Source organism: Syngnathus typhle, linkage group LG5, assembly GCF_033458585.1.
Source record: "Syngnathus typhle isolate RoL2023-S1 ecotype Sweden linkage group LG5, RoL_Styp_1.0, whole genome shotgun sequence".
Classification (NCBI taxonomy): Eukaryota; Metazoa; Chordata; class Actinopteri; order Syngnathiformes; family Syngnathidae; genus Syngnathus; species Syngnathus typhle.
In genome coordinates this window covers 12,950,873-12,963,617 of record NC_083742.1, presented here as the reverse complement: position 1 = coordinate 12,963,617, position 12,745 = coordinate 12,950,873, and the positions used below count along the sequence as shown (strand labels likewise).

General features: G+C 38.5%; 1 protein-coding gene across 1 annotated transcript in view; it reads left to right on the top strand.

The window, feature by feature from the left end:
* ntrk2a (neurotrophic tyrosine kinase, receptor, type 2a) overlaps window positions 1-10,815 on the top strand; it is a 52,864-nt gene extending 42,049 nt beyond the window's left edge. Inside the window, exons 18-19 of the mRNA XM_061279376.1 lie at window positions 3,326-3,484; window positions 5,100-10,815. Coding sequence (XP_061135360.1) covers window positions 3,326-3,484; window positions 5,100-5,285 — 345 coding nt within the window. The 3' untranslated portion in view covers window positions 5,286-10,815. The remainder of the gene's footprint in view (window positions 1-3,325; window positions 3,485-5,099) is intronic.
* Window positions 10,816-12,745: the final 1,930 nt, after the last annotated feature.

Sequence of the window (12,745 nt, the reverse complement as noted above, 5' to 3'; positions counted from 1 at the left end):
GATTTTCCATAATTAAGGCTTAATTAAGTCTTTATTATCCTTCAAAATGAGCCTTAATCCCTAAATCCGCCGCTCTAAAATGCTACAGACACAGTAAACAACATTGCTATAGTTGACAAATTAGATTCATTAAATTATTTTAATTAGTGTTTTGCATTATAGTATAAAGGAAGGAGAAGAAGTGCCAGCAATCACGAAGAGAAGAGGGGCTCTTGACTGTCCATTTTGTTAACCTTTCTTTATTTCTTTGTTTACCTTTGGCGACAGTGAAACCATATTTCACCATTTTCCAACTGCCTCTCAAAAGAGAAAAATAAATAAATCAGGATGCACACATGCCTTAAAAAAAGACCAAAAGATTTGTCCTTCAGGCGGCACACGTAATCTTTACTGTCTTCCATCACTTGGGAATTTCCTGATAATGTATGAGGCATTAAAAATACTGGACCAATTAAAATACTGGATCGGCACCAAGGCATAATGGTTTCTTCCTTGCTCCGTGCCACGCCCCTCCCCGAAGTTGACTGGAAATTCAGTTCAGTCCATTGTTGTGCTGCTGGTAACATACAAACAAACATCGAAACCAAACGCAGGCGTAATAAACAATAAAACCAGGTGGCCAAGCACTTGAGCTATTAATATTTCAGATCTTCAGGGAAGACGATCATCCATAATTAATAAAACAAAACGTCTAATGGGTTCATGAGTTCATACACATAAGTGACTAAATGATGTTTGAGAACAAAAGTAAGAGAATAAATGCAGTTTGTGCTTGACTATGAAACATATTCCGATGGTTTCCCAAGATAAAAAAAAAATACTGACCAACAAACCAACAAGCGGTGAAGCATAATAAAAAGCTCCACATTAAGATTAGAGGGAAAAAAACAAAAAGCATACTTGATAAGAGAAGAAGAAAGGTTTGCTTGTGAAGACTTAGCGCTTCAGAGATGGAGGCAGAACCTGATGGCTATCTATGTGACCGTCCACATTTTATGACGCCATTAAATAAGCCGCTGACTAGCACAGAAACGGGCCAAGTGCGGTGCACAGGCCATTAATAACGGACATAAAGCTTGGAAAATGGACTGTCCTATCGGCGGTGCGCGACGGAGCGAGAATCGCCGGCGAGATTCATGCTCGCCGGGAGCAATGGAGGAGACGCCTGATATGAGACGAGGTTTAATTCGCTTTTGGGCACGTTGAAGAAGAAGGAAGACTCGAGATGCCTCGTCATATCGTGGAGCCTAAAATAAATAAGCTGTTTAATGTCTGTCCTGTCTCTGTGGATCAGTTAAATCATACAATGACACCGAAATGGCCACGAGACAATGTGTTGTTGGGAAGGCAAAGGAGACAGACTCAAAACCATCTACGCTGTAAAAAGGGGACCCGGAGGGACTACCGTTCTGAAAAGTTATCCGCGCCATATAATCGTGAAAATACGGTATATGGATTATGATTCTGGAATAATAGACAAAAATGCAAATGCTAATGGGATAATAATTTGTGAAGTACGTCAGCACTCGATTAACTTGTCGGTAAGTCTTAATGTGGCTGTAAATGCTTGTTTGTCTAAATGGGCCCTGCCGTTGGCTGACCACTAGTCCATGGTCTTCCCCGCTTATCCATTCAGATGGGATACACTCCAGTTCACCAGTGACCCTAATGAGGACAAGTGCCAAAGAAAATGGATGAATGGATAGAAGAAAATCAAAGGGACTAACAGAGAAATGTGCATCACAGCCAACTACCTATTCCCAACTTGCTGGAACCTCACCTACATTTGGTCAATTGCAATCATCTTCATTTACTTGGTGGTTCTGGGATTATTTAACAATTAGTTCCGTACAACGGACAAAATTTATATCGTACTGGCGTCCTGTTGCTAACTGTATGATAGTCACCCTCACAGAACAAAGATGTTCTCCAAAGGCTCGTTTGTGATTTGAGTTTAATGAAAAGAGCAAAAGTCGCTCTGAGTTGAAGATTAGTCGCTGATTGCTGCTCTTGGCTTGCTGACGCTGCTGTTGGATGTCATCTGTGACAATAAATCATAATTGGATTATTTACTCTGCTAACCCGAGACAACCCAATTAAACTGCTATTGATGCAAATGTTACACACACACACACACACACACACTGCTATCTATCATTTTGAATATTTCAGGGTGAGTTCAACTGGCCTATTATTACCTGGATGTGTCGTTCACTCGGTTCATTAAAATGTGCTTTTATTGTCAATCATTTAGTCAAAACATTGCGTTCATCATAAGCGTTGGTGACACTCGATTCATTAATCCTGATAGTTTGGTTTTAGTGCGGTGTGTGTCTTAACAGAAATATGCGTTTTAAAGGACGGTTCTGCAATAAATGGGGATAGCCCACTAAATATGACATCAATAAACATTTTTGAATTTTTAATTGGTTATTTCGGCTATTTAGTTTTATCAGGACACGCAAGAGGACACAGAGAATCCAATTATAGTTAAGTCACAAATCATCGAAATATGGAGATGCAGGAGAAACATGCAAATTTACATTGCTCGGAAATCGTCTAGTTTAAACATGATAGTTAGGCTTTTGTACAGTTTCTTACTAAATGCTAAATGTTTAGAAGTTCACATATACAATTTCCTACATTTATTTTGTGATTACGTTCTGAGCTCACACAGAATCACTTAATGCTAATGTTGCATTTTAAACAATGTTTTCTGATTTGTAGAATATTCGACTACATTTTTGCAAGAACATTTTAAGCCTCCACAAGCTCATCTAAATGAGTAAAGTAGAATACATTTTATTTCAAACATAGAAACAATTTCGAGCTGCCGCATCCCGTGATTCAACATGGTTTCAAATGCATACCACACTGCAAAAAAATGCTCTTTCATAAATGGGAATTTTTACTTTTGTGAATGAGTCTGGAACAAAATGGCTTTTTTTCATATTAATTTGAATATTAATTCAATAGTTCTGAGCCTTACGAAAAGGTTTTTGAGTTTTGGTTGATTGATCGATTGATTGAATATTTATTGATCCCGGGGATGGGGAAATTCAGGCCCCAGCAGTATCCATACCACAAGGTTTGCAATAATTATGAAGACCATCAAATTCCACTTACTTAAAAGTGTCAATAAGCACTTTGAAGGAGTGAAACGTTTTGCAGTCTTGTTGAAAAAGCACTCATCCAGTTAATAGATTCACATTCAAATTGATGTCTGTGCAAATTTTATATGCCATCTCTCTCAATCTGTATATTATTTCCTCTGCAACTCATCCGTGCTTTTCCTTCCCCTCTGCCTCTGTGTGCGCTCCCTTAGGTGGGAGGTCACACCATGTTGCCAATCCGCTGGATGCCCCCCGAGAGCATCATGTACAGGAAGTTCACCACGGAGAGTGATGTTTGGAGTCTGGGTGTGGTCCTCTGGGAGATCTTCACCTACGGCAAACAACCGTGGTACCAGCTCTCCAATAATGAGGTACAGTGCACCATGTTGTCATACTCTGGACAGAGTTGAATAGGAATTTAAATCAAAGGTAATGAACTAAGTAATTAGTCCACAGTGGACACATTTTGAAAGTAATATGCCCTAACTAATGATATGTGAAAAAATGTTCTTCCGTTATCTTGGTTAAGCTTACTGGTGCACTTCTGCCACAGTTTCTGGAATTAATTCAGTTCTGTTTCCATAAATGATTGGGATTCAGTTAAATGAGGGACAAGCATTTTTGGAAAAATAAATCAAATCAGAAGCGCTTGTTGGTTTACCTTGGGCACACATAGTCCAATATAGACGCAACAGCAGTGTTTCTGTCCAATTTGTATTTATTTATGGTCAGAATATTTTGCTCAACACAGGCAAATGTAGTATATGTGCATGTAATATATGTGGTTTTATAAAATGTCCTACTCGGTTTTGTTAGCATTTTGTTGTCTTGTCCACACAGGGTTGTCTGTTTTTATTTTAAGTTGAAAATGCTCTGCCCTCAGAAATAGTTTGTTTGAAGGTATAATAGTAACATTTTTTGTCATTTCCTATTCATTCTACTTGTATGTAAGAATTTGTCGATAAGCCCACTGAGCAAGTAATAGTCATTAAGTATTTTTCATTAGCTTGTACGCTAAAGTTAATCGTTTAGTTTGAACTTAATAAGAGTAAATTGTTGTTCACTTAATGTATGCTAATATGATTGTAGTCGGATTAGCTCACACGGGTTTCTCCCTCTCTCTCTTTCCATCACTTTTTCCATTTCGCTCTCTCATGCGCAAAAAAAAAATCCAATCTAAATGTAATAACAGTGCTTTTGTAGAATTGCCTCCTTCTTTTTTGGATTAATTTGCTGTCCTAGCGGTAACCATTTGACTTGGAAAGGGCTTTCAAAGATGACATCCCAAAAGCTCACATGCTCAGTTTATGACCACACATTAAGAGTCTTTTGAATATTTCATAAGCCATACAAATCTCTCTTTTCTTGGGTTTTGACCCAGTTCCGGGGAAAGACTGCCATCTTGAGCCCTTTGGCTTAGCCTTCAACATATCTGACCTCTCAAGTCGTTTCCCTGGCCCTCCAAGTCACTCTGGTTACATCCATGTTTAACCTTTCGGCCTCCACCTTCCCTTTTGCATCCATCCTTTCAACTCTTGACCCGAAAGGGATCTGCACAGGAAATGATGCGATTGTGTGGAGGTATCGAAATTTTTCTTTGCCACAATGGTCAATTGGCGACATGGGTCACATCATCTGAGAAAGTAACCGTAGACTTGCACTTCACACACACACACGCACTCATATATGCGTGTTATATAATGCATTTCTTGAATTACACAGTGTAGCTGTACCAAATGAGGTGTCGGATTTCAAAGCATCTTTGAAGATTTTTTTTTTTTTTATCTCGAAACGGCGCCGAAAAGCGACGTCGGATCCGTGTGCTTGTCAGTTCCGATTGCGCCCGACTTCATCACTCGGGTTAATAATTCATGGATGCTGACATATTTTTACGACGTTCCCGTGCCGCGAGGTGAAGCTTAAGCTTCATCACCTTCAGCGAATGTTCACCTCCCATATTTGTCCCCTCCCCCTCGCTCTCCTTAGGTGATCGAGTGCATCACCCAGGGCAGGGTGCTGCAGCGCCCTAGAACCTGCCCCAAAGAGGTATACGATCTTATGCTGGGCTGCTGGCAGAGGGAGCCTCACATGAGACTCAACATTAAGGAGATTCACGGCCTGCTCCTCAACCTGGCCAAAGCCTCGCCCGTCTACTTGGATATACTGGGATGAACGTGGAGGAGAGCGAAAGATGTCACTGTATAGGATGTGAAAAGGACTTTTAAAGGCAATCAAAAAAAAGAAGAATCTGCCAAACACCTCCTTCCCCTTTTCCCTTCTCATCTTTCCTGAAAAAAAAGGAAAAGCTCCTTTTGGCTGGACTCATTTCAACAGGGAATGCTTCTTGGAGCTTTTTCATGTAAATATGAGACTGTATGAAGGTTGCTTTTTTTGTTTGGGGGAGGATTTGGCTCCATATGATTTTGAGCCCAAACCCCTCACCATTAGCCCCTCTAAAAACACACACACATGCACGCACACACACGCACACACATGCACTAAAGTAGTGTTAGGTAAATGTCAGCTCACAAGAAAAGGGAAAGAAATTACAGCAAATTCGCTTGGTCAAATATTGGCAAAGTAACTATAATTTATTTATTGAATTTTATTAATATACAAAAACTGTTCATATTTTAAATTGTATATTTTTATGCATTTTATTTATATTAAATTACTGAATTAATTAGCTCCTCATATTAAATATTTAAATAAACAAACAAGCAAACACTGGTCAACATTAGGTTTTGGAAACATTTTCATTTTTTTGTTAAATTTGATCTATAAAAGCTTACACAATACAGATTTTACCATGCACCGTAATAATAAATAATTCCACCAACTCTTAATTCATAATTATATTAAATTAAATATTTCATAAAATCTTATGCACTACAGAAAAAAAATGAAGGCAATTTCAGAATCCACTAAAAATAAAATTATCCAGGAATTTTTACTTGCATCTCCAATGAATAAAATTGTTGACCAGAGTAATTATTAGAGATGAACACGCAAACAATCTAGTAAGTCAAATAACTGTCATTTATTTAATTAAATGTAATATTTACATTTAAATATTTTTAATAGCTTAGTCCACATTTTTAATATATTTGATTTTCATTTACTTCATCTTGTTTTTTTCTTTTTCTTGAAGTTATATTAATGAGTCAGAAGTTCTTGAAGGAATGAATGACACTGAAATATTTATTCAAGACAAATTATATGCAAAAATACAACCCTGAGCCCTGGGCTCAGAGCTAAACAACTTTGGATGTCTTGATGAAATAACAGTGTGAGAGCAATCGAGTAACTAAAAAACAAAAAAAACAAAAAAACACAAAAAAAAACCAGAGGCGGTGCAAATGTAGCAATGTGCTATATTCACTGGGCCAAGGAACCTCACTCTCTTCATTTTCTGTCACTCTACACCCTTAAAAATGCTGCATGAAAAACAACCTAATTCAGGTCTAAAATTGGACTGACCCAAGAAGTTAGGTCAAAACAACCTATTTTTTGTACAAAACAACCCAGTGTTGCAAAAAAAAACAACAACAAAAACAACAACAAGGTTGAGTCAAATTTCCTTGGTCGGTCCAATTTTTAACCCGGCAGTTTTCAAGGTGTACAATCTAGTTCATACAGTCTTATAATATTTATCTGGGTTTTCTTTTAAGCTAACAAAGCATCCCACTTCACTTCAGTTCTTGTTTCCAGTCTTTACGTTAGGCTTGAATAGAATAGAAGGATTTATGATGGCCATTCCCAATTGTCAATTTTTCTAAAAACATGACTTAGCCGTTGGGACTGCTGTGCAACGTTGTCATTAGACTTTTTAATAGGAGGTAACATGATGACTCCCCCCCCCCACACACACACACATACTTTAAAAAGTAACAGATGCTTCACTTGTGCTGGTGTCGGGGGTCGATTGATTGACGCGGCCACGGCTGTACCACGTTCATGGCTATTAGGGTCAACCTGGTCCTTGCAGATGGGGGAAGCTTGAAGTTTTAGATCAGGAGTTGGAAACCAATTCTAAATACAAAGCCTTGGAAGAATAGTTCCTAATATGCAAACAAATACACTATGTATTTCCATTAAACTCATGAATGTAGCCTATTAAAAAGTGAGCAAACACCAAGTGAAATCTGCGGCTCAGAGCGAAACCTTTTACTGCTGATATTTTCCCTTTAAATTTGTTCTTGTTGACATGTCAAGTTGCTCAGACTTCACTTACCAAGCAAAGTATGGGCTAACTCCGCTAGCCAATGAAATTCACTTTTTGTCCATCTGTATGTTTTTTTCTTTTTACAAACTTCAAAATGTACCACAGTTCCTCTATTTCATGTGTTGTTTTTTTATATATATATCTCTAAGGCAGCCTCTATTGCCATCATAGCTATACGTAGATGATTTTTTTTTTTTTTTTTTATGTTTTAGTTTCCAACAACGCTTCCCCTCCTCCTCTCTAATTGCGGGGGTCAGACAGGTAGCAGGTGCGGTTCTTCTGGTCAACTCATATTAAATGCTTAGGCCTCTTAGCACTCAGACATGCTTCAAAACCGTGAGTGCGTGTGTTAGACAAACTGTTTACCTTCTCCCGATGTCCCTCCATTTTTACACACACACACACGCACACGCAGTCGCTGAAAGACACTCACGCCAGTCCGAGGAGGAAATTGAATTGTGCATGTTTTATTATTTGAGCGCTGCAGTCCTCTGTAATGGTGTAATGTATATTTCATTACGGGGCCTAATGGGCTCCATTAGCGCAGGGCCTCCTTGCAGACATTCAAGACTTATTGTTTTATGGCACAAGGGGAAAGGGGGGAAAAGGACAACGGAGAGGGATGAGGAGATGTGTTGGAGCGATGGAGAGAGTAGTCACAGGGTTGGGAGGAAAAGGTCGAAGGCATGACGGTGGAGCGGAAGAGTGAGGGTGGGGTGTCGCTGCGGGATAGTCGACGTCCTCGGGGAGTGAGCATCCATCATTTAGTAACACACTACACACTGGGAGTGGGCAAAGGATTTATTATTTTGCCTTTCTTGCTCAAAACAATTGTAACAATAATCGATTAATCGTCGAAACTGTGAATGCTTCACCGCCTATGATTGTAAAACATCCTTTCAAATTCATCTTACCTTATACCCTTAAAATGGATGGCATGCAGATGATTTTAAAAAATGCATGTAATGCACATGAGGAGACGCTCCATCACGACAAACCCAGGCTAAAGCTAGCTCGCTCCTCGCCGACATCCAAAGATCTTTGTCTCTCATTTGAGATGCATTACTTCAACATATTTCCCTGATACTAATTAGTCCTTTCCTATTAGCTGAGGCTTTGGAGTCATCTTGTGACATTATAAAAATGTTACAGAAAAAGCACACCAAAAAATACTATCATTATCATTAGTTGATTAGCATACTTGCACAAGTGAATGTCTTTCTTTTTTTTTTTAACTTTGTTGGCTAACATGAGAAAACACATTGGCATTTTTATTGATATTGTAAGGGTACTGTGAGCCAGGCGGGCAATGATTAGTGGGAAAATGTTCATTTATTTATCACATTAAATAATTATTTTATTTACTTGTACAACTAAGATTTCTCATAAATTGAAAATTTTCCCTATATATTCCACATGTTGTTATCCAATGACAATATTTTAAATGAATGATTAATCAGAAATAACTCAAATAAAAATAAAAAATGGATTGTGTTGCCCACTCCTGCTCGATACACACAAACACACAAATATGGTCACCTGCATGCTACAAGCATCACACTGTAAATACAACATGCATGAAAGGATTTTTTTTTGAAGTCACTATAAAGGGCAAAAAAGCATCACATCATAGCCTCAACCATTTTGTGTCCAGAGACCTTCATGTAATTATAACAATGATGATGATTATGTGATGTGGAATTAGAGGTCTTACTTCATTTAATGACAACAAGACTTGATGGTATTTATGTGTTTTGTGTACTTGACCTGATGAATTGTTTCACTGGTTTGACTTGTAGTTATACTGAATCTCATCATGCGAATAACCTAACTGCCTTACTGTCTTGAGATGAGGCAAAAAAAAAAAAAGAGTTAGGCAGTTACATTATTAGCATGGTCACTGATGGAATATTACAAAGGCATTTTGTACATTTTGTTTTCCATGGTTGCCTTTTGCAGCCGTAAAACTGATGAAGACTTCCAATGCTTTGAATGCTTTTCAAGGAGTTCAAGTGTTAAAGATAAACCCCAGCCTATCGTCGCATTAGCACACAACCACTCTGGGCAATAATGCAGAAGGCAGAGTGCATGCTGGATTCAAAACAAAACAAAATACAATTTTCCCCCTGCCTTCGACAAAACAAAAGTCAGTTTGTTGCCACTGCTGTATTACGTCAGCCAAGTGTAAAAGTGTGTAGTCCAGAAGTTGTGTTTTGTTTATTTGTTTGTTACCAAGTAAGATTTTGGTATTAATACCTGTGAAAATGTGAGTGGAGGAATTTATTTTCATATTTTTGTCCTTTTGTCAAGTCACAATGTCAGCCCCACAAAGCAAATGGTGGAGTCCGATCCAGTTGATAATGTCTTATACCGTTTTCCTCGAACAAAATTATGACCAGATTTGTTAAAATTTTGTTATTTAACAAAATGATCAATACAGAAATCCCCAATGTTTCACTTTTCGGTTTATAGTCTGAGTAACATTCTCATCGTCCTCAGCGTTGTTGACCATAGACCAGAAAGTCTGCCAACCAGCCAAATCAGGTTGGGAAAGTAAATAGCCAGGCACAGTTTGGCTTTAACCACAATTTGTTTCTCCTCAACTGGCAGGTAAACCAGAACCCTGTGGCTAAAGCAAAACTGTGGCAGGATTTTTCTCCATGATTATTTTCACCGGTTGTACCATTTGAGTCAATTGAAGTGCCCCATCTGAGAATCAAATTGGTATATTCCCATCTTCTCCCATCCTGCCAACTAACAGGCAAACACAAGTACTGAACACCACAATGTTTTTTCAGTTTTGTCAGGGAATTCTTTTTTTTTTATTTTGCGTTTTCCCCCTGCAAAACAAATCGGATGGTTCCAGGAAGTAGCCTGCTAAAAAACAAATCATCAATATGGCCATCCACTATATAGTTTTTTTTTTTTTTCCATGAAAGGAATTTTCTTTTCTTTGTTGGCGGAGGCACAGTGGAACTATTCCCCATTAACCTTGGAATAAAAAAACGGCATAGTCCAATCCTGCCCTGAACCAAGAAGTAGCCTGCTAACACACGAATGGACAACTCTTAAATGTGGCGCTCCACCATGTTTTTTTTTTTTTTCCCTTTCACTTTTGTTAACCGTCCAGACTTGGCGGAGGTCTGCGATCTACTGAGTGACAATTGTAGTTTGATTTCTTTTCAATAATCAAAGTGTTTCTACTTGATGGACAACAGGACTGTGGCGTCATTTTGAGTCAAAACAAACAGAGTAAACTGTATGAACAGAGGGAGTGACAATCAACGACTTTGGACTTTCTCTCTTCTTCAAGTGACCTACTGTACCACAGACTCTTTTCCTCTTCTATGTCTCTGAAAGTGCTTCTTTTTTTGTAAAAGGAAATTCAAAGTGGCAAGTATATGAACAACATCGAAAACAAGTGTATAAATGTGAATAAGCTGCTGAAAGAAACAAAGAGTTGCTCACTGTGTCCGACATTGTGTTGCCATGTCCTTTTTCAATATCTCACCACAACACACGGACATACAAAATGGCATGCCGACTATCAAACATGCTCATGAGAATTGACTAAGAAGTAAAAAATCACACTCAATATATTAAAAAACTAAAACTAATAAAAAGAGGGCATTAAAAATAAATAAATAAACCAGCTCAACAACTAATGAAATGTAACTAAATTTGAAAAATAAAAGTAAAAATTCTAAAGAAAAATCCCACACTCCTCTAATCCTGGCATGCAGCATGGCATAATCGTACCGGACTGAAGTTTACTCCGGAGACACGCGATGATGTTCCCGTGTGTCCTGATCCATATCCCTTAATCACCCTCGTCTTTCACAACCTTTACATGACAGCGTTAGTTAACGGAGCGCAAATACCACAAAGGTCGTGCTTCAGATTACCTTTGAGCTTCAATGCTTCCTGCACAGCAGATGGATGAAACTCTGCTTTGATAAACTACGACAAGGAGCCTTTGGGCTATCAGGGGACGTTCCACTTTTTATGAAGTCCTCTGAGTGCTGTGTGAAATGTAACAACACATATTACCATCAAGCAAAGATTTTATATAAACACACATATATATACACGTATATAAATATATGAATGAATGAATGAATGAACGAGTGAATGAATGAATGGATGAATAGCTGAAGGGATGAATGAATGAATGAATCATAGCCATTGTCCATCGTACTACATATCGGCGTGCAGATGTTTCTACAAGCCTGTCGTGCTGCTCCTGATGTGGCACTTAGGCATTCACTGATGCACTTGCTGCTAACTATAGCTTGTCGCTGCTTTAATTCCACACTGGTTGTCTCATCCTGCAAGATGGGACAGCTGTGGGGAAGAAAAAGCGTTGATGGCAGGAAGAACACGCACACACACAATGAGGCAAAAGAGTGGGGCAGATGCTTTGTAATGACGCCGGCTACAATTATTCAGTCATCTTGGACAAAGGAACCACACGTGCTTATTAAGGTTTCAACAGGCCCCGCTGCACCTCTGGGACCCATCAGCCACACCACGGGGCGGATGTGTGAGTGTGTGTGTGTGTGTGTGTGTATGCGTGTGCGTGTGTGCGTGTGCGTGTGTGTGTGTACAAGAGCATAACAATGAATATGTTCTGTGTGCAGTTTACATTGTGTTCCCTCTGAACATTATTATCACACACAATATAATTTTGTGACTACACACTCAAATGTTCAATGGCAACTTCATTCTCATAAAGTCAGGGCTCTTTTTTTTCCTCTGCCTATTGGGCTTATTCGTTGATAAAGAATGCTTTGAAGCTACAAAAAGCAAATGAATACTAAAAAAATAACCCTAGTGAGATGTAATATTGTTGCAAACATGCACAACCTCTTATAATCAGGGATTTGGCTGTGTTCTGAATTAATAAATCAATCAAATCTATGTTAAACGAGAGTCAGCAAACACCTTCCACCATTACAAAGGTCTCATTCTAACTCCAAATTTAATTCAGCTGTTTTGGCACATTTTCAATATATTATTTTATTCCTGTAAAATGTTTTTTTCTCTTGTAATATCTACATCTGCTCCACTAATGACTTTTATTTGTAAAACAATTAGGCTACTCTCTTCAGTGAATATTCCAACTTCATTTTTTCTACCTTTTGATTCCCGGTTATGCATTTTTTCATCGTAGTTAGTATTGCAATGTTTTTTGCAGAATATAACCACGGTCAAGATTAGCATGTTTTCCAGGTTTATAGGAAAAATCTGGGTTCGCCTAATAAACATGTCAGCCCAAGATGAATTCATTGGGACAGAAATCTGGCCCGGGGTCAAAGTAAGTTGCTGACCCCTGCATTTGGCGCTTGCAACTTTAGTCCCAAGAGATTTGCAGTTATCACAATGTTCTGTATTCCCACTACAAAGT